The sequence below is a fragment of the Accipiter gentilis genome, chromosome Z (genome assembly GCF_929443795.1).
Source record: "Accipiter gentilis chromosome Z, bAccGen1.1, whole genome shotgun sequence".
NCBI classification, from domain to species: domain Eukaryota; kingdom Metazoa; phylum Chordata; class Aves; order Accipitriformes; family Accipitridae; genus Astur; species Astur gentilis.
Window position 1 is genome coordinate 67,183,379 of NC_064919.1, and position 19,140 is coordinate 67,202,518.

Below are 19,140 nucleotides of genomic sequence, written 5' to 3' on the forward strand. Positions count from 1 at the left end.
TCTATTTCTTCAGCTTGTGTACAACAACAGCAATAATACCCTGGCACCTGTTTCATGTTTTCAGCCCTTCAATGTCCAAGTGCTTTCCAAGCAGCATGATGTGCATTATCACTGTTTTACACACACGAAGCCAAAACTCAGAATGTTTAAGCATATTTTCCATACTCTCAAGACAAAGATGTTCCCAAGCATAGAACAGAACAGTCAGTCCTGCGCCTCGTTCCCTAAACCATGCTTTTCCCAATTAATTTTAATTTTCAATTTTGTGCAGTGTAACACTGGTTTAATTCAGTTAGTTACTAATCTGAAGATGAGTAACTAAGATGCAAGCATCCTCAAAGTGGGCTGAATCCTGCACACACTTTATTACTCGTATTTTAATTACTTCTATATCTTTTCTTCTTTAGACAGCTTAACTATACAGCCAAAACCTGAGCTGATGGATACATACAGATAAAAAATATTGTTGCTTTTCTTGCTGCTTTTATTATTAGTGTATTTAGCAGTACTGAATGGCTCCATCTTTTAGTATTTTCATTAATTTAAAATCTTTTCTTCCTTAGTTTCATTATGCAATTGACACTTGCCTTAACTGTGATGGCATACCAACAAGAGCTCAGTTTGAGAGCTTTTATTCCTGCCATCCTAAAAAAGGATTCCAAAAAGGAAAAGAAATGTGATTTTTTTGAAGTTACATAATTACATGTACAAATCAGATGCTACAAATGGCTGTTGTATGTCTCAGATAAATGCTTGTATTTATGTACTATGTATATTATAAATCCATCTGTAAAGCCATGCACATCTTTTTATAAGCATGCAGTGTACAATAATGAATATGCTTATATTTATCTTCTTTATAGTATTTTAAATATATATCTGTACATAATTTGCCTCTTGGCATTTTGGATTTAATAACATACAATGCAGTAGCTCTTACTCATAAAATATTGTTCTGGGATAAAAGAATGCTTCCAATTAACATAGATACATTTCCATCTTCTGATACGTAAGTCTTAGCTCTTATAATGAAGTTGGATCTGATACTCTGATTTCATATGTCTTTGAGAAGTTTCTCTTGTTGATGGCTTCTTACTGACTATTTTAACATTTAATTATTTGATATCACAATTTTCCATTGCTATCAGAGTGGGCCTGCCTTTTCTCTCTTTATTCTCTTAACTTATCTTAATTTCGCTCTCTCTTAATTCCTCAAATGATGAGAAATTCAGAGTTTATATTATTTGACCCCATACCAAGACCTGGGGCTTAAAATGAATGCTGTGTCATCTTCTGTGATCAGAGTGGACTGGTATGCTCTTTACTTTATTTAAGTCTTAGATAAAACGGTCATTGAGTTTAATGGCAGCACAATATGTTTTATGTATGAATTAGAAGCTATTACTAACTGCCAAAGTTGGTCTAATAGTTTCCTTAGAAACTTCTCTAGAAAAGGTTTGTCTTTCCCATACTGACTATCAAATCCTTGGGTTCCCTGCAAAAACCTTTTCCCACTAATTGAGCTGAGAAATCAGACACAATTGGGTTTTGCTTTGCACATGGCCTGCAAGATACTGATCTAGATGAAAAATTAAGAGGGTTTTTTTGATTGCTTACTGTTGCCTTTTTTTATGCCTCATTTTCTCAAACTCTTTTTTTTTTTTTAGCTTCACCAAAGTCAGTTTTTTAATTTCACATAAAACTAACATTCCCTGGAGGACTGTGAGCTATCCCTCCTGCTGATAGATCCTTTTTTTGCAGGAAACCTTTGCTTCTAAGGTTGCTACCTGAGGACAGGCTCTGATTTAACTGCTTGGAATATGGTTGTAATACTGTAATCTTCTTGTTGCTGATTAATATATTTATTTCATAATAGTACCTGGTCTGAAGTTGGCAGGCACTTGGAGGGCTGGGGTTTATTTCTAAGGAGCTGATGAAGGAGACCAAAAAAGAAAGCATGTTAGCAGTAGGTGTTAGTATTTACCTCCGTTGGTGGTCTGCACCTCCATCAGACTTTTTTTTCTGAATCTGCTTTGAAAAACACTACCTTAATTATATAAGTATCTGTAACTACAGTGTATTTATATTGTATAGTAATATTTGGTATATAAATATACTACAGTATATTTCTAGTTGTATTTCTATTAACTACAAGTAAGAGGAAGCATTTTGACTGATATGCTTTTGAGAACATATCCATCCTGAAATACCTACTGTGTGGCACAGCAGAAGTAGTCCTTGAATATTACATTCAGTATGGTATTGTGAAACCACTTAGTCAAAAGTTTTATTTTCTTTCATTTTGTGTTCCTTCATTGGTATGGGAATAATGTTGATATTTATCAATAATAAATAATCAGGCAAACTTTAAAAAAAGCTTTTAAATGGCCAGCTATTCTGTAATAGTCCAGGACCTCTATTTCATATGATTTTTGTTTTTCTTCCTGATCTATTCCATCTGTTTAAGGAATAAAGTTTCAGAACATGGTGCCTGATTTATGTCCATTTCTATAGATGTTTGACCTGCACAGTGACAGACCCAACTGTCATGGAAGGTCCCATGACTGTATGAGCTTTTGAGCTAAATTTACCAGAGATGCTTTTTCCACTCTTTGAGGTTAACTTTTATGATTCGACAGAAGTCTTACAAAAGGTCCTGGGTTAACCACTAGGTGACACTTGAAAGATAGGTGCCAGAAAACATAAAGAACAGAATGCTTAGCAAGAAACCTTATCAACATTCCTTTTGCTGTTGTGGAGCACTTTATATGCAGATGACTGGCACAAGGCTCCAGGGCAGTTAGGATCTTTCCTGTTGATACACAATGCAGTTGGTAATGCATTTTATTGTACTGTTATAAAGTGCAAAGGTTCTAGAGAGCTTTACACACTTTACGCACATTCCTATTTGATGAATTTTTTGATATTTTAATGCATAGCCTTTTTATCATGTTTTACTTCTATTTGCCAAGTCTATTTAAATTTTATAAATACAATTTTTAGTGCTTGCTTTCATTACTAACCTAGCTGCACTACCATCAAAAGTAATATACTGCAACACTTGTAAAGACTGTACAAAGGAATGGCTGTTGTGCATGTAACCACTTGTTGAGCAATAACTTTGCCTTTCAGTTTAAAAACAATTCTAGCACAGTTCAGAGCAAATTCAAAATGTGTAATTTAAATAGTATATTCACTATCCAGTTCTGAGCATTTTTTTCATCTTCTAACACTGATATTGCCAAATATGTTTACACTAGTATTTCCTAAAAGGAATTAACTCTCCAAGCTTTTACGATAAGTTTTTGGCTGGAAATTAAGAATGCAAGTTTGTCTGTAATGCAAAAATTTTAATGTATTTATTGTAACAGAAAAAGATGTCTTTCTGCAATACAGTAGAGAGGACGTCATGTTAGAGTTCTTTAACTGAGGTATTTTGTCCTTCAGTGATTTATCACAATGGCTGTCTGTATGTGTGTTTGACTTTAACAGTAAACAAGGAATTTTATTTTTACTCAACTTCCCCACAGTGTTTTGAATGTCTTTCAGACAGGGAATACTTTCTGTTTTCTGAAGTTAGACAATAGTACTTATTCACAGTATCTAGGCTTAGGAGAAAAAGAAAGGGAAGAATTAAGTTTCTAGATAAGGCTTTTAGTTAACTTGGAATGAAAAATCTTTGTGCCTTTCTTTACTCCACAGAGAGTAATTTATCTAGCATGTGTCTAAGTGGAAATTCCCTGCAAACTCACTAATGTTACTGTAGCTTACATTCATCTTTCCCTTTCATTTATTATCCATCAGTATTTTTCTTTTTTCTTTTTTTTTTTTTTGAATGTGATTGACCTTTAAACCTGTTGTTATCAAACTGCAAGAAAGAGGTAGAGACTCTTTTCAGCTGCCTTCATTCCCATGTGACCTGCAGGGAGAATAGATTCAAAATAGACTAGTTCCTCCCAGGGCAATATAAGACAGAAGAGAAAAGCACTGTCATTTCCGAACAGCACAGTGCTAGAGTAAATTCAGCGTGAAAAAGGAAGGAGTTGCAGCGTGTTACAATTCTTCCTCCAGAGCCTGGATTATTACAGGAGACGGATTTCAAGGGTTTTAAAAAGCAGAGGATTTTAAAAAATACTTCGAAATGGAGTACTTTGAGAATGAGCTTTGTAAGGACAACTGATGTTTGACTGCTAGAAATACTGAAGGGATTTTTCAAAATGAGCATTGTTATGAAGCCAAGATCCCGATCTACCAGCTCCTTAAGGACTGCCGACACAATGTGGTAATGTGTTTGGTTTGTTTCTTTAAAGCTCCCCTTCCTATTATGACACACAGACATGTCCCAAGAAAGTCACAGGGTTTAATTTTGACTTGATAGATTTTGCATGGTTATTGAAGATGTTCAGCATCTGATTTTCACGATTAGTAGTAAGAAACAAAATCTATTTAGCTTTTTCTTGTACAATACTGTGTGTAGCATTTTTTTTAATGAGAACCCATTGCATACATTTTTTTAACCCATTGCATATGTTTTTCCCATTCAGTGTTCAGTCCTTGCACCTACAGGTACCTTCTAAAAATCTTCAGTACATTTATTTCTGGAACAAAGTTATGATATAAAGCTTGCAGTTCTGGAGGCTGGAGGGTAAAATGAAGCTACAGTTTGTGTGAGCTATTTTGGGATACTTACATGTCGTTTTGCTGCATAAATAGACTGACTGGTAGAGATAAGTGTCCTGGGAGGAGACAGGCTTTATAGTAGCATGTGTGAGACTATGCTGTGTTATGCTTCATGCATTTCCTCTCCTCTCAGAGGCTCAGAGGAGCAGAAGCAGCCTGTAATAGTGATCTGTGTGTATGTTTTTCTTGCAGATTTTTTTCAGTTAGAAATCAGCAAAGTTTTGTCTTTTAATTAATTATTTTTTCTTGTGAGAACTTTATGCTTTATATAGCTTAATAGGCACTGACAGGACAGGTTTCTATTAGGTATGTGAAATAATTTCCCTCTTCTCTTTTTAAAGTCTCCCACATTTTTTTCCCTCTCTCTCTGTTTTTAAGAAAACCACCATCATTTTAATAAACACATAATAGACTAATTGTTCAGGGCTATATTTAACTGATATAAAATGATGTATTTTAAAATATAGCCGTCTGTTTAGAGATAAATGGCTGATGTGTTACTGTGGGATAGACTAGTAACTAGATTAATATCTTTGTGAGGAAATATATCAAGTTAATTGAACATTAGCCTATTAAAAACTTTGTTTCAAATAGTCTATGTTCTGAGTTAAAGCCATGTCAGCACTACCATTAAAGAAGTTAGTAATTTTTTCCGGTTGTCCTTTACTAAAACCATTTTGTAGTAAAAGAGAGTGAAATAACTACACTGCTCAAGCTAAAGAGTAGTCCCAGCCATTCTCAGAAACTGCTAAGGGAGAGTTTTGCTGAAATAACTGCAGTAAGTAGTGGCTCCATATATTTCTTAAAGTATAGTAAAGTAATACTGTGTCGGTGAACTATGAATTGCTAAAGTGTTACACTCTGCAGGGTGTCTCCAAGGTAGTGAGCTAACACTTACATACCTTAATTATTACGTGCAACTGTGCAAATAAATCAGTAACTTTCTGATTAAATCTGCGCTTCAATTATTTCTTTTTTGACTGCTTGCATTGATTCCTGCAGGAAAAAAGAAACCATTTCAAAGAAAAAAATCCGCGTAGCTAATAGCTGCAGGCTGATTTGACCACCAAGTATTCTGTCTAAAATACCTGCCTGCCTGCCTGCCTTTTGTTGCTGATGCCTTTAGTTACAACGTTGATCTGGTAGGTGGGAATACCTGTTCTGCTAATGGTGAATTGAGAGTCCTCTGCTACCCTGCCATTTGGAAACACTACCTGAGCTCGGAGGTGGCTCTCAGGGACATCTTTGGAGGCTGACTAGACAAGGTGTGTGATGTTCTCTGGTGGTGTGGAGCGGAGCCAGGCAAGCCCTGCCCCAGCCAGAGACCAGAGGGGAACGGGAGTGCTGAGGGAGGGGAGAAGGGGAGGGAGCTGCCAGCCGCCCCGCACCGAGCTCAGCCCCGGGGCGTCAGGCTGGCTCACCCTACCCACACTGCCCAACCGAGCAGAGCAGCCTTCGCGCTGGTCCTGAGCAGGATTGGTTTGCAAGTCACCTGCAGGACCACAGCTGGTGTTCTTATCACCAGACTCGGGAGTCTGTGGGTTTGTCCCTGTGGGTCAGCGCCACTCACTCCCTCCCGTTCTGTGGGCAGAATAGCAACACGGCAGTCTCGCCACAGTATTAAACAGTGCCGAAATGCGTAGGGACAAGTAATGCGATGAAGTCAGGAGCACTGACGGGTGTTCAGGCCGGGAGACTGGGAGAGCTGTGGCATGTAATTCTGCTTTCTTCATCTGTTGACATAGCGATCCTGCTGTGTGTTGGAGGAGCAAGGGTGGCTGGGAGGAAGAAGATGGGAGAATGTGTGAAGAAAAGGCAAGGCAGGGTTTGTGGGTCCCGCGAGCACAGGGACTTGAATGACAGGGTTATACGCAAGTATGGATATCCCTCTTTCAAGGGTTTGAGAGAAATGGTCCCAGGATATCCTTGCACTGCAGTTTCCCATGTGAACAAAGTTCCCATGAAGAACAGAAACCAGGCTCCCAACACACAGAGACCGGTGAGAGGATGGAATAGACTCAGAGACAAGGCAGAGAATCCTATGCTCTTGGTTCCCTGAAATCACACTCACCCTCTGTCCAAAAGATGCAATAAATTCGGGGTTATTCTTTCCAGTATCAATATTATGAAGCATCCGTAGGGTATCACCCGCCAATAGTGTGCAGAGGTGCGCCCAGCTGGCTTTGAGGAGATGCAGGTGATCCCAGGCTGTGCTGATGCTTCGCCTTGCAAAGTCGACTCAGTCAGTACTGGCTACTGCTTAGCATGACAGTATGGTCTGTAGGCAAACCTTCTCTTTCTGATGCACCTTGGAAGATTTCTCCTGACGTTATAGTGACTGAAGTAGAAGCAGATGGTTGGTATTTATGCAAAATAAGAAGGTGACTTATTTAAGGATTATTTCCTGTTGCATTAACGCTGCTCAATTCTGCTACTCATTCCTACTCATTCCTAACTTCAGCGTGTGATTGTGAATCAGAAAATTTCTGGGGAATAGTCTAGAATGGATAAATGATGGTACAGACTTTTCAATGAAGGTGATTCTTTTGTCTTGTTATTCCTGAGAAGAAATAACAAGGTACTAAGGAAACTCACTGTAAGGTAGAACCTTGGCTGAGACAGGAGAACACAGAGTTAAATGAGAATATGGCTCCACTTCCTTAGCTATTTGCCACTGAACAGTAGAGCAGCAGTCACAGGAAATGTTTTTTTGTTGGTTATTTTTTTCTTTTGTAATGAAGGAAAAATATGAACTTCTAAAAGAAAATACTATTTTGGAGGGAATAAGTTAAAATTTGGGAAGTTTAGGTGTGGAACTGATGGCAAGACAAGGAAGCAGCCAGTGTTGTTGGACAACTGCTTACCAGCTGGAAAAGGTGCAGCTGATCAGATTTTAGAACTTATTTTCTCATGGTACAGATAATTAGCCCAAAGAACTAATAAGCCTCAGGACTATTGTCAGCTTTTTGCCACAATTTTTTCTGCGTGGTATGTCTAGAGTTGATAGTTATCTGTTTACTTTGTGGGTTGGCCTTCCTCTGTCTTTATTTATTTTTTTAACATATGCCAATTCAGGCTTTCCTGGTTTTTTTTTTAACTTAGGGTTGGCTGATCTGCAAGGGGCATATATCCCAGCCTCTCTGGTGCCCCTGAGAGCAGAGGCCTTCGATGATTCTATCTGTGGTATTCTGTAGAACAATGCATCTGTTCTTATTTACATTCTAGAAGTGGGTGATACGCTTGTCTATAATAGCACGGAGTTCAGCAGATTGGAAGTTGTCGAAGGATATTGTCACGTATGACTTTCTCAGTCTGTAACATATTTATAGATAAGTGGAACAAAACTGCTCTATTGGATGAACTTGTCATGCCTGTACCCTTAATATGTAGATCACAATAGGGTTGCTAAATAAAAGTTTTGTTGCATGGAGACAAGAAAATGCTTGTGGCCTGACATCAGTGGATAGTGTTGTTTCTGGGACAGAAGAGGCAGGACAGAAGAATGAGATAAGATCCAGCTGTGCTGACCCGAGGTAGCTGCACTGGCTTCCTGACTTAAAGGTACCACAAAGTAGAACTCTACCATGAGTGTGACCCAATCTTTTGGTGCCCACTTCTGGCAGGAGGAAGCTGTGGCTAGATCACATTGCCTAGACACTGGCCATCCCGAAACAGATCAGTTCCTTGGTTAATTGCTTAGTGCTAGGAAGCCTATTTCCAGTATAATGATGATGAATATATATAATAAATGTTATTGAATGAGTTGTATACCTCTAGGTTATTGGCATCAGATCTATATTTGAAGTAACTGCTGACTTTCAGATTGGGAATCCCAGTGCTGGAGAGATCAAGAGCAAAACTAGGGTATTCCCTGAAGAAGTATTTGTCTACAGGGCAGAGAACACTGTGTAAATGTAACTGAATAGTATTAACAGCATTTATACCACTTGGCTGTTGAAGATTTAAGGTTTTTTATTCCTATACTAGGTGAATCTTTTCTCCACTCCAGTATTATGATTGTTTGCGGGAGGCAAGTGGCTGTTGTCATTGTTGGCAATATTACCTGTCCCCTGTTGCCATAGCTTATGAAAACTATTCTTGAACAAAAGAGGGTTGGGACCTTACATAATTTTGAATTACACTTTTAGCAGTTGAAGATGTTGAATATAGTCCACTGGGAAAGTTCAGTGCAAGCTGCACAGTGTCCAGACTCATGGGGATGCTGAAGTACCAAATATCATACGCAGAATTGGGGGATTTCTGAATGCTGAACAAAGCCTGCAAGCTAGAGATGACCTTTCCTGCATGAAGTCTGACTTTGATGGAAGTCGTAGGTGACTTCATTTAGCAAAATAGGCTTTCATAAGCAGTATGGGCCTCAAATCGTGATGACCATAGAAATTCGAGGTGGTATATGTGCTTTTATTTATTCTGCCAGTGTCAGTGCTAATGAGGAAGCCTGCATAGTCAGCATTACACTATTTGCAGAGTGTATTACATTAAACAGTGTTATTTGTACAAAATGAAACAGGAACAAATGCTATTTTCTCTAGTGAATTAAGGGTGGAGTTTGGTGTCATCGAGTATTCTATTTTCTAACAATATAAGACATGTCCTACTGGGCCTAAACAGTGGTCTACCTAACCTAGTATTCTGTCTTCACCTGCAGCAACAGGAGAACATGAAAACCTGTCCAATTTCTGCAGTCCATTCCCATCATATATTGCCAAGCATCTACAGTGTTGTATTAGGGATGTTACAGGGTTCACCCTTGGCAGTTCCCTTTAGAATCCATCTAAGGACCTGTTGCCCATGGATTTGTCTAACCTCTTTTTTTAATTTGCTGACACTGTCTTCTCCCACAGCCTTCTGACAACCTTTCTGATGATGTACGAAAGCACTTTCTTTACTGTGCTTTAGAAGTGGTGTCCTACTGGTTTCAACAAATAGCCCTCAGTTTTGTCATTGTGGCATTTGGTGAAAGATTCTGCATTCACTTTATCCACCAACTTCATGATTTTGTGAAGCTCAGTCATAACCTCCTCAGCCTTTTCCTGTAGAAACTGAAGAATTGTAGCTGCCTTAGACTTCCCTAAAAAGGCTGCTGCCCCATGCCTTGATCATTTTAGCTGCTGTTCATTGTATTTCCTCAAGCACCACTGTGTCCTTGAAATATAGAGACCAGATGGGATGCATGAACACACTAAGGTTTTTATACGGTAGTAAAATTATGCCTGCTTTTTTTCTTAGTACCTTTGTTGATGATGCCCAGTATGCTGTTAGCTTTTTTGACTACAATTTCAAGTTGAGTAAGTGATTTTAGAGAATTTTGACTGTTTTTTCTTACCAACACAATCTTTTGGCATGGTTTCATCTCTGCATTTTTTTTAGAGCAGAAATATTAGACTTGCCAACATAAAGTCCAATTACTTTAACATGAATGTGATAAGAACTGCTGTCTTGAAATAATAAATGTTTTTTTAAACAAACAAAAATATTGCACACCATGCCAAACAGAACAAATGGTGAAGTTTGACTCCAGCAAAGAAAGGGCACTTCCTTAGACACATTCTCTTTCAAGCTGCATCCAGAAAAACATACGTAATATTCTTTCCCCAGCACACTCAAGCACATGATGTAGTTCTCTGCCACTCACTTTAGTGTGCAAACAATCCACTCTCAATTTTCCTGAAGATATAATCTTGCGTTTACAGCACAGTTTGTTCTCACACATTCTCCCTGTGCACATCTGTAGATTATCAGGGCATAAACAAATTCCATTCAAATGTAACTAACTGGACTGTGAGGTCAGTGGAAACAAGGTACTTCAGTGTCTATCCCTAGCATAATGTGATGGAGAGGGCAGCAAGTTTCATGGGGAGCTCACTTGACAGCTCAGCCTGAATGACCAAATGCCCATTTACAGCTGGTTCAGCTGAGGATAGGAGGTAGCCCAAATCTGGGTCAGTGTGAAGATGCCTTGATAGAAGTTCTCTCCCTTTTATTCCTTTCCATTACACCATGGCTGAACTAGTTGGTTGCATTTTTTTCCAAGATGAGGGCACTTTTCTTCCAACACAATTTCCTGAGGAGCTCAGTTACACTGGAAGGCATAACAGACAGGATTCAGCTCACCTAAAGATAGGTGTCTGCCATACCTGAACTACTAACCTCACATTCTCAGTAGAGAGAAATAATTGCTTTCAGGGTGTGACTTACATCACATATTTTAGTTGTCTGCCTCAGGAGGAGATGTGCTCATGATGTCACTAATTTTATCAAGAAAAGCTCCACTGAATATAAATAATACATACAAATGGAATCTAACTTGTATATGGGCACCTGCAGTGTGCACATTTAACCAGATTAATTCTTTCTAGTGCAACTAACTTAGCTTATGCTGAATATATACTTTAATATTTAGTAGTTGTAGCATTATTTTTTAATATAAAGAGAGTATTCATATAAAACAAGGGAAGTCCAGTATGGAATGGAATGTTTTAGAACACAGCAGCAAGAATAAACCAACTACTTAGGCTGAAAGTAATGTTGAAAAAGCTTGTGCTCAAAGTGTGGTCAGTTCACATCTGTGAAGCCACTAAGGAGTAATGTCATCATTCTAATGGCAGCACAAATTAGTGACCCTCATTGCTGTGATTCCCATTGGATTTCAGCTACGGTGGGTTTTAATTCAGACTAATATGCACTAGAGCATGTCTCTTTAAGGTCACATTACAAAACACATAAGTAGATTTCTGGGCTTCTTTATTTGTTGACATGTGAAGCTGTGTGCATGTATGACTTAAATAGGTGCATGACATGGCTATTATATGATATGATCTTTTAAATATTTTTTCTTTCATCAAAAGTTATAAAACATTTTCAGACCTGTTATTTATAAAAAGACAGAACAGTGCACAGCTTTAGAAGCTAAATGGTAGAAACTGATTTTGCTCATCTGACCTCAGTTTTGAGGATTCAGGAAGCACAGAGAGGAATACATGACAAATTTATTTCTTCCCCATTTCATTTGCTAGTTTTAGAACAGTACCTGATGGTGCTATTTAACACTAATACACTCAAAACCTCAAGCACAAAGTCAAAAATACTTTTCTCTATAGATATTTAGGACTTTTCCCCTTCTGTGAAAGTGCTAGGCATTAAAAAAGGAAGAAGATTGCTTCAGAAGTATGAATAACTGCCTTTTTTTAATCAGAGATCTCAAAATAAATTCAGTACACATCAGTTGAAAAATTTCATTTCAATAGTTTCATTATGCTTTATTTCAATTTAATAATTTAGAATTACTATTCAGGTCAACTATTTGAATAAAAAATCATGTCAGACTAGAAAAAATGGGTTTATTTTGATGAAAAAAATTTTGATAATTCTGAAATTTGTACTTACATTTCTTTTCTTGTGTGTGTGTGTGAAAAGTTTCAGTTTTGGTGAAATTATAGTTAATTATCAACATTTTGAAGAAATTCCCATGTGTCATTATATAACACCCTACGAACAAATAGCTCTATAACATGTACCCATAACACGTTCCAAAGAAAGAAGGACATAGATGCTACATACATATAGTGCAGGACAACACATGGCGAAGACTTGCACGTTGGTGCCAGCTGTGCTATCCTGGGAGCTGGTGGGATGATGCTGTACCAAGGCCAGTTAGCCCTCCACTACAGTGGCATGACTACACTGTTTTCTGTACCCCAATGACTAACTCCACATGTTGTCATACTACATCTCCTATCTGCTGCCAGCATCCACCCACACAAACATCAGGGCAGACTCCAGCAAGGACTTCTAGGATATTTTTTCAAAGAGGTATAGAGAAAAAACAGCCAATTGCTACAAAAGCTTCTTGGTTGCTGCTGCCCTGAAGCATCCCCTACACAAGATCAGTTACATAAGATCATCTTCCTTCTTAGAGCTTTATATACATAATCAACTTTATTGTCTCCGAAATTTCCATATTTAGTGATTTGAAGCTTGTGAGCAGTGCTGTCGTTTGACATGTGATATTTCCTTGACTTAGCCAACATCTATTTTCCTCTTGTCATACCCCTATACATTTGCCTTATCATCTGGGGTCCAACTCTGTAGCTAGTTTACTTCCCCCCTTTTTTCTTTTGCACTTTTTCTGTCCTCCTTGTTTGCATTTAAATCTTCCTTTCCAACTGAGTTTGAAATAGCCTTCCTTATTTAATGTCATGAAAATTTGCCTTTGCAAGACTGCAACAAAACAGTTATTTTCATAATGTTAACTTCATTTCATGAATAAATAATCACTTGGTTTCAATTTTTGCCTTCAAAACTTCCAGTTGTAAAACAGGTATTTTACACACCTAAAACTGAGCAATCTTACAATTGTGTTATTGCAGCTTTCATCCTTCCTTGTTCAACCTCTCCTACACGCTTTGACACCCTTATAGCTGTATCACCAACCCCGTTATGTTCTAAACGGCTTAATCCTTTTGGTTTGTTTGCACTTTAGACATGTGCCTGCAAATTTGGACAAGTGTGCATTTGTGGACATGTGTATACCTACATAAACATACCATATATGTTATATACTACAATTTGCAGTTTCCTCTTTTGTATCCCTGTATTTTCCATGTGTGTCAGGTGTGTTAAAAAGATATTTAGCCCTCACAAGTTATGTTTCTTCATATTTAATGTGAGAAGCTACAGCATAATAAAGCCTGTACTCCTTATGGTATATATGACCAAAGAAGTGCATCACACTTCCATAAATGACCCCTTTTGTCTTAACTGTTTGTAGTCTTACTGCTATCATGTCATCCCATCTTAAGGTGTGTCTGAATTAAATTGTGTGTGTAAATACTATTTTCTTTTTCCCATCCTAACTTCTGTTCCAGTCAAGTTTTTATCATTTATAAAAATGTATCTGCTTCTATTATTTTCCAGTTGGCATAGGTCTAGTAATTTTTATATAAACCCAAGTCTTGAAGTCATGTGAAATTCTCAGCTCTTATATTTAAAAAGAAAATATTTAATGATGACAGAAAACATAAATTTGAATTCAGAGTTTCAAAAATTATAAGGTGAGAAAAAGATCTGTTTTTCAAAGCTCACCATTTTAAAGGCAATTCCATCACCTGTGCTTGTATAGTCGATAGAGGAAACAGCACAGGTCAAGAGGGCCGTTCAGAAAATCAGAATTGACATCCTAACACAGGCAGGTGCTCCCAGCTTTCCTCTGAGCTCTCTCCCCAGGGACTGCTGGGGAGCCTGGCCTCCACGTTCAGACATCTGCGCAAATCTGTGCTGTAAATCTTCCCCGCATGATCTATAAACAAAGGGTTTTTTCAGGTTTTGCCAAGTGATGTTGGCAACTTTTTAGAAAACAAACCCCATGTTTTTGTTTTGCATGTTTACTTCTTATTCTTGATTCATGTGTATATTTACTTTTCATGCTTTGCATAAAGATGGTATGATAACGCCTTTATCTGCTGGGGTTGCAACGTGCATAGGAAAAAGGAAATACAGAGGAAGGACGTCTGATAGACTGAAATGCCATTTCACAAATATAGATAGATCTCGTCCAATTCCTGTGTAATATTTTTCACCATTTTTAGTCTGTCAAGTCTGAAACTGCATTAAAAATTTGTCAGCAGGTATAGCCCCATTTTGTGGACAGAAATATGATGAAGACGGACGTTGAAAAGTTAGCAGGCCTGCACTTGCAGTGAGAGTGTAAGACCACTATTTAAGCTAGCTCTGACAGACTTAATAATGGTAACATGGAACATGTTCACTTATGACAAATGAAAATTTACAACAGATGAAAATGTCAAGTCGCAAAAGAACAGTAACTTCAGTACATCTGCTGGTAGATGTTCTGGTTATACTCATCAGCAGACGTTTTTCAGTAGTAGAGGCCATATTAGTCCCTTGTTGCTGTTCTTGCATACTTTTTTGGCTACCAGAAAGAAACACACACAGAGTTACCCTAAGAAGGTCAGGAATGGAAAATGAAAAAAAAAAAACCACCATATGTTCTTTCAGACTGAAGTGGAACTAAGGCCCTGAAAGGATCCCTTACTAATGCTGGAGAACCAAGTCCCTTTTTCCATCCGCTTCCATTGTAACACAAGTTTTCTTCTAAGTGTGTTGAGTGATGTGAAAGCAATTAAAAATGTACAAAGGACTGCCCCACTTCAGCATGCTTCTGTAAAGTACAGATTGAAAGCAGTTTGCAGCTAGGCAGCTAGGCTGAAAGGCACATTTAGGGAGATGTTGCAAATGCTTCAAAATGAATTTCAGGTTTTCGTCATGTCTTCTTCAATTTTACATTACTTTAGTCTTAAAACAGTACTGAATTCTGAAGTTGTAATATCCTGTAATTCTATAAGAATTTAATTTCCTACTATTCTTACCTCATGCCAATCATTCAACCACCTGGATGTTGAACAATTCATGCAATACAAACTGCTTTTTCAAATAGACTCTGCTCAGGCCATTCCTGGCATCTTGCTTACTTGGGAACAAATCTTCTGTTCATATAAATGGAAGAAACTCTATACCATAAATTAAGCAAATGCTTATTTACAGCAGCAGACAATTGGGTTTGGATAGCTTTTCCCTCCTGGCTCATATTCAGGTTCTTGTTCCTTTCTTCTCTAAATTTCTTTGGATTTATTTACCCTTTAATACTCACTGTTTCACAATTTATTTTCTGAAAAAGTCAAACCACACCTGATTGTGTTCTTTCTACAAAACAGGGCTGAAAAGAGGAATTGGGTGTGTGTCAGGAGCTATTGTGATTTGTTTCTCTCCAGACTGGAAAACAATGATGTTTCCCTGACTTCTTTTCTGTCTCTATTCTACAGTATAAACCTCTGTATGAATCAGATAATGAGATAGTAGATGTATGCCTTTTCTGTGGCAAGGAAAAAAACATTCTGCTTAAGTAACTCTGGCTGCTCTTTGGTTTGTATCTTGCATAGTGAGCATTTTGCCTGTTGGTCCACAAACTATTCAGTATTGTAGATCTACTTTTACATCACCTTTCATAATTTTCATTTCTTCTCTTCTGCTTTAGCAAACAGATTTTGAAAATTTGAAATTTAATATTTCTCTCCTCAGTAGCTCATGATACACCAAAACCTGCACAGTAAGCATCCCCCAAAACAAAGTTTCATTGTTACTGCCCATTTCAATAGCTATTCTACTAGCTCTGGAGGACAGTCAGTGTCCAAAGAGCTGACTATATTATTACCTTCTCCCCCTCTTTATTATGTTTAAGTCTTGATTTGATACTTTGGTCTGCCTTAAGTTGCTAGGAGTTCAAAATCTACTGATAAGTTTCACAAGAGAAAGAAATCAGTGATTTAGAACTTGAGGACAGTAAGGTTGTTTACCAGGCTGTTACCTGTTATCACAGGAAATCCCTGTGATACTAGTCTTTCATTTGTATCCACATATAGAGGAAATCTGACAAGAATCAAGGAGTAATAGACACAGAGAAAAAAAAAAAAATTACAACATTCAAGTGGAAATATACACAGCATAAGGGATCTTTTAAAAGTTATGTTTGGAAGGCATGGTAAGAGAACACACGGATCAAAGCCAATGGGACCCTGGTTCAAACCTTGCTGATGATCAGTGGTAGGCACTACAATTGCATAATTAATTACTTTTAAAAAGTTCAACCTATTCTGTGTCAGTTCTCAAGCAAACTGTTCAGATGCCCTTCATTTAATGAGCCTGAAAGTGATGCTGGCTGGCTCAGTGATATTGAAGCTGTGCCCTTTCCAGCCTAGTCTGCAGAAGTTTATTTTTTTGTTTTATCCTCTTGGAAACACTGTGCCAAGCCAATGTCTGGTTTGGTCTTTGGTTTTATGTCACTCTTGTCCTGTGATAATCGCCTCAGTGCCATCTGCTCTGAATTCCATACTATTAAGGAAAGACCCATACCTACCTAGGTTGCACTATGACCGAAATGACCATTTAGGTTCAATGCCAGGACATTGGAGAAAACATATAAAGTGTCTCAGTCGATATTGGCACAGGCACTGTTTTTATGCTTGGTAACAGTATGATTAGTGACTTAATTGCTGACATATGTTTTCTGTTCTTTAAGGGCCAGAGACTTGAGCTGGAACAATGTTAGGAACCATTCTTTGAAACTCTAGTGGTGGCGGCAGCCTTCATAAAGTCTTAGCATTTGTGGCAACTCAAATGCCACAATTGCCTATTAGAAGGATTTTATCTCTTACAGCTATGTTCCTCTTGGTACCAGCCAGTTTGTAACTGATCTGCTTGCTGTTATGCACATGCACAGATAGCCTTTTGAAATGAATCTGACTTTTCTAGAGGTCTACATTTCCATGAAGTCCTTACTCATATTTATCATCAATGCCATCATTTGCCTTTGAATCACAGATAGTGATTACATTGGCATTTTTGGCAAGCAGGACATTCACAGCTGTGAAGCAGTGTATTTTTCTTCTTGGAATTTCCATTCTTGGGAAAGGCTGGAAATGACATTTTGTAAAGCCATCACAGCTTTTCATCTTGTCCAAACAGCTTTTCCGCCTCAGAAAAGCATTCACCCCTGTGTCAGTAAGATGACCTTATGACTTTGTTACTGATGTTGTGCATTTGCAACTTTCTCACAATTACTTATTTCAACAGTAAAATATCACTTTGTATTTATGCTATCAGTATGATTACATTGTTTTAGATGGGTGGGAAGCATGCATTTTTCAGTTTCTAGTAGCTCTTCAGAACATTTTACTTAATCACCTAAAATTGATTGATTTCCTAACCAGTAGCTATTTTCTTCTTGGTTACTGGCACGAGAAATAGAAGTTCTGTATAATTCCTTGTAATTGAAAGCAAAACACTATAACTCTTCTATCATTAAGATAGACCAGCTGCTTTCTCTGCATTCTCCAGTTTTTCCATTTCAGATACTGATCATGGTAATATTTTTTGTTTTGCTCAAAATAAAATTTTATTTTAATTTAAATGTTCATTGGCAATTCGAAATCCAGAATGACAAAACAAAGAAAAAGTTACTTTCCAGTAACTTTCCAGTTACTTTCAAAACTCCCTGGAAGAGACTTTTGAAATACAATAATAATAAAATTATAACATTAATTAAAAATCCACTGCAGTTGTTTTAACAGGAGAAGAAAATCTAAGGGCTAGCAGCTTTTGGAATGTACTTTTGCTTGTGAGCACATCTCTTTTCTTCAGTCTTTAATGAAAAGTATTGGTAAATGGAATTTTGTTTGCTAGAGATATTTCTGTGCTAAAAAGGATGAGTTTGCAGCATAAGGATCCTTTGTTGTATTTCTTCTTCCTTCTCTACACACGTGTCCAGTCCATTGCACCTTTGCCTGCTGCTCTTCCTTTCTAAGTCTGTGAATATTCTCTATCATGTTATGGCTTTTGTCATAATAATCCTGGTGAGCAATGATTTTGAGACCAGCCTTCTGAACCTCTTTGACATTGCTATACTATCTCTGTGAAGCTCAGGACCAGCATCTGGTTTCAGAGTTACCTCCTAGTTCTTTTGATGTTAAATTAGCCTCAGACATTCTATTCAAAGAAGCAAAAGAAAAGGCCCCATTTCCTGAAATTTAGCTTTGCAGAGTCAGCTCTTTTGCAATAGTCTTGATTGCAGCTGCTTAGAAAATAAATTAAATCCAGCTTTCCAGGGTGGAACTCAGAGACAATCACAAACATTACTCTGTAACATAATAGTTCATGAAGATTAAAAATATACAGATACTCCCATTATTGGTTATTTCACTTTCTCAGGTGTCAGGGAATTGTATGAACTTTAATATTTGAAGTATAAGCAGAGATTTTCCATCCTTTCTTCTTTATTTTAAATACTCCTTGATGATTATGTTTTGTTTTAGTTGAATGCTTCATGTCTCAAGCATCCTTGCAGACATCTCTGAAATTGTACAAACCCATCAATATTCTGCAAATTTATGCTTAATGTTTCTAAGTTGCACTCCTATGTTGACACTTAAGTTTCTTATTGCAAACTGTATTGGTGTTTCACTCATGCTACTTCATTTGCACACTAGAGAGGTCAGATATAAACAAGTTTCTGTCTTTATTGCCTTAACTTTAACTTTTAATTCAAAGAAAAAATTCAAAGAAGAAAATAGTACACACGCCTGCTTAGTTGCCTATCCTTTTTAATAGCATTTCTTTCTCATGGATGGGCAGGTTCTCCTGTGTTGGCAAAGACCCATGGCTGGACGGGGTAAACAAAAGAATAGTACAGGAAAATATGTACTGTCGAGGCTTCCTTAAGACACAACTAACAGATTCCCAGGAGGAGACACTCACCCATCTGCTCTTCTGTCAGGACTGTATAGTAGGGTATGCCAAGCACGTATTTGGCCATTGTCAGGTTTTTCTCCTTTAGACCTTAGTAATGTTTCATCTGCTACAGTAATT

The 19,140-nt window shown here is 37.6% G+C and overlaps 1 protein-coding gene across 3 annotated transcripts in view; it reads left to right on the forward strand.

Moving 5' to 3' along the window:
• PDE4D (phosphodiesterase 4D) overlaps window positions 1-19,140 on the forward strand; it is a 375,269-nt gene that overhangs the window by 210,847 nt on the left and 145,282 nt on the right. The window contains exon 1 of one of the 3 annotated variants that reach the window (XM_049795356.1): window positions 4,038-4,282. The exons of the other annotated variants lie outside the window; for them this stretch is intronic. Coding sequence (XP_049651313.1) covers window positions 4,218-4,282 — 65 coding nt within the window. The 5' untranslated portion in view covers window positions 4,038-4,217. Of the gene's footprint in view, window positions 1-4,037; window positions 4,283-19,140 lie in introns of those variants that run through there. 3 annotated transcript variants of the gene reach the window in all.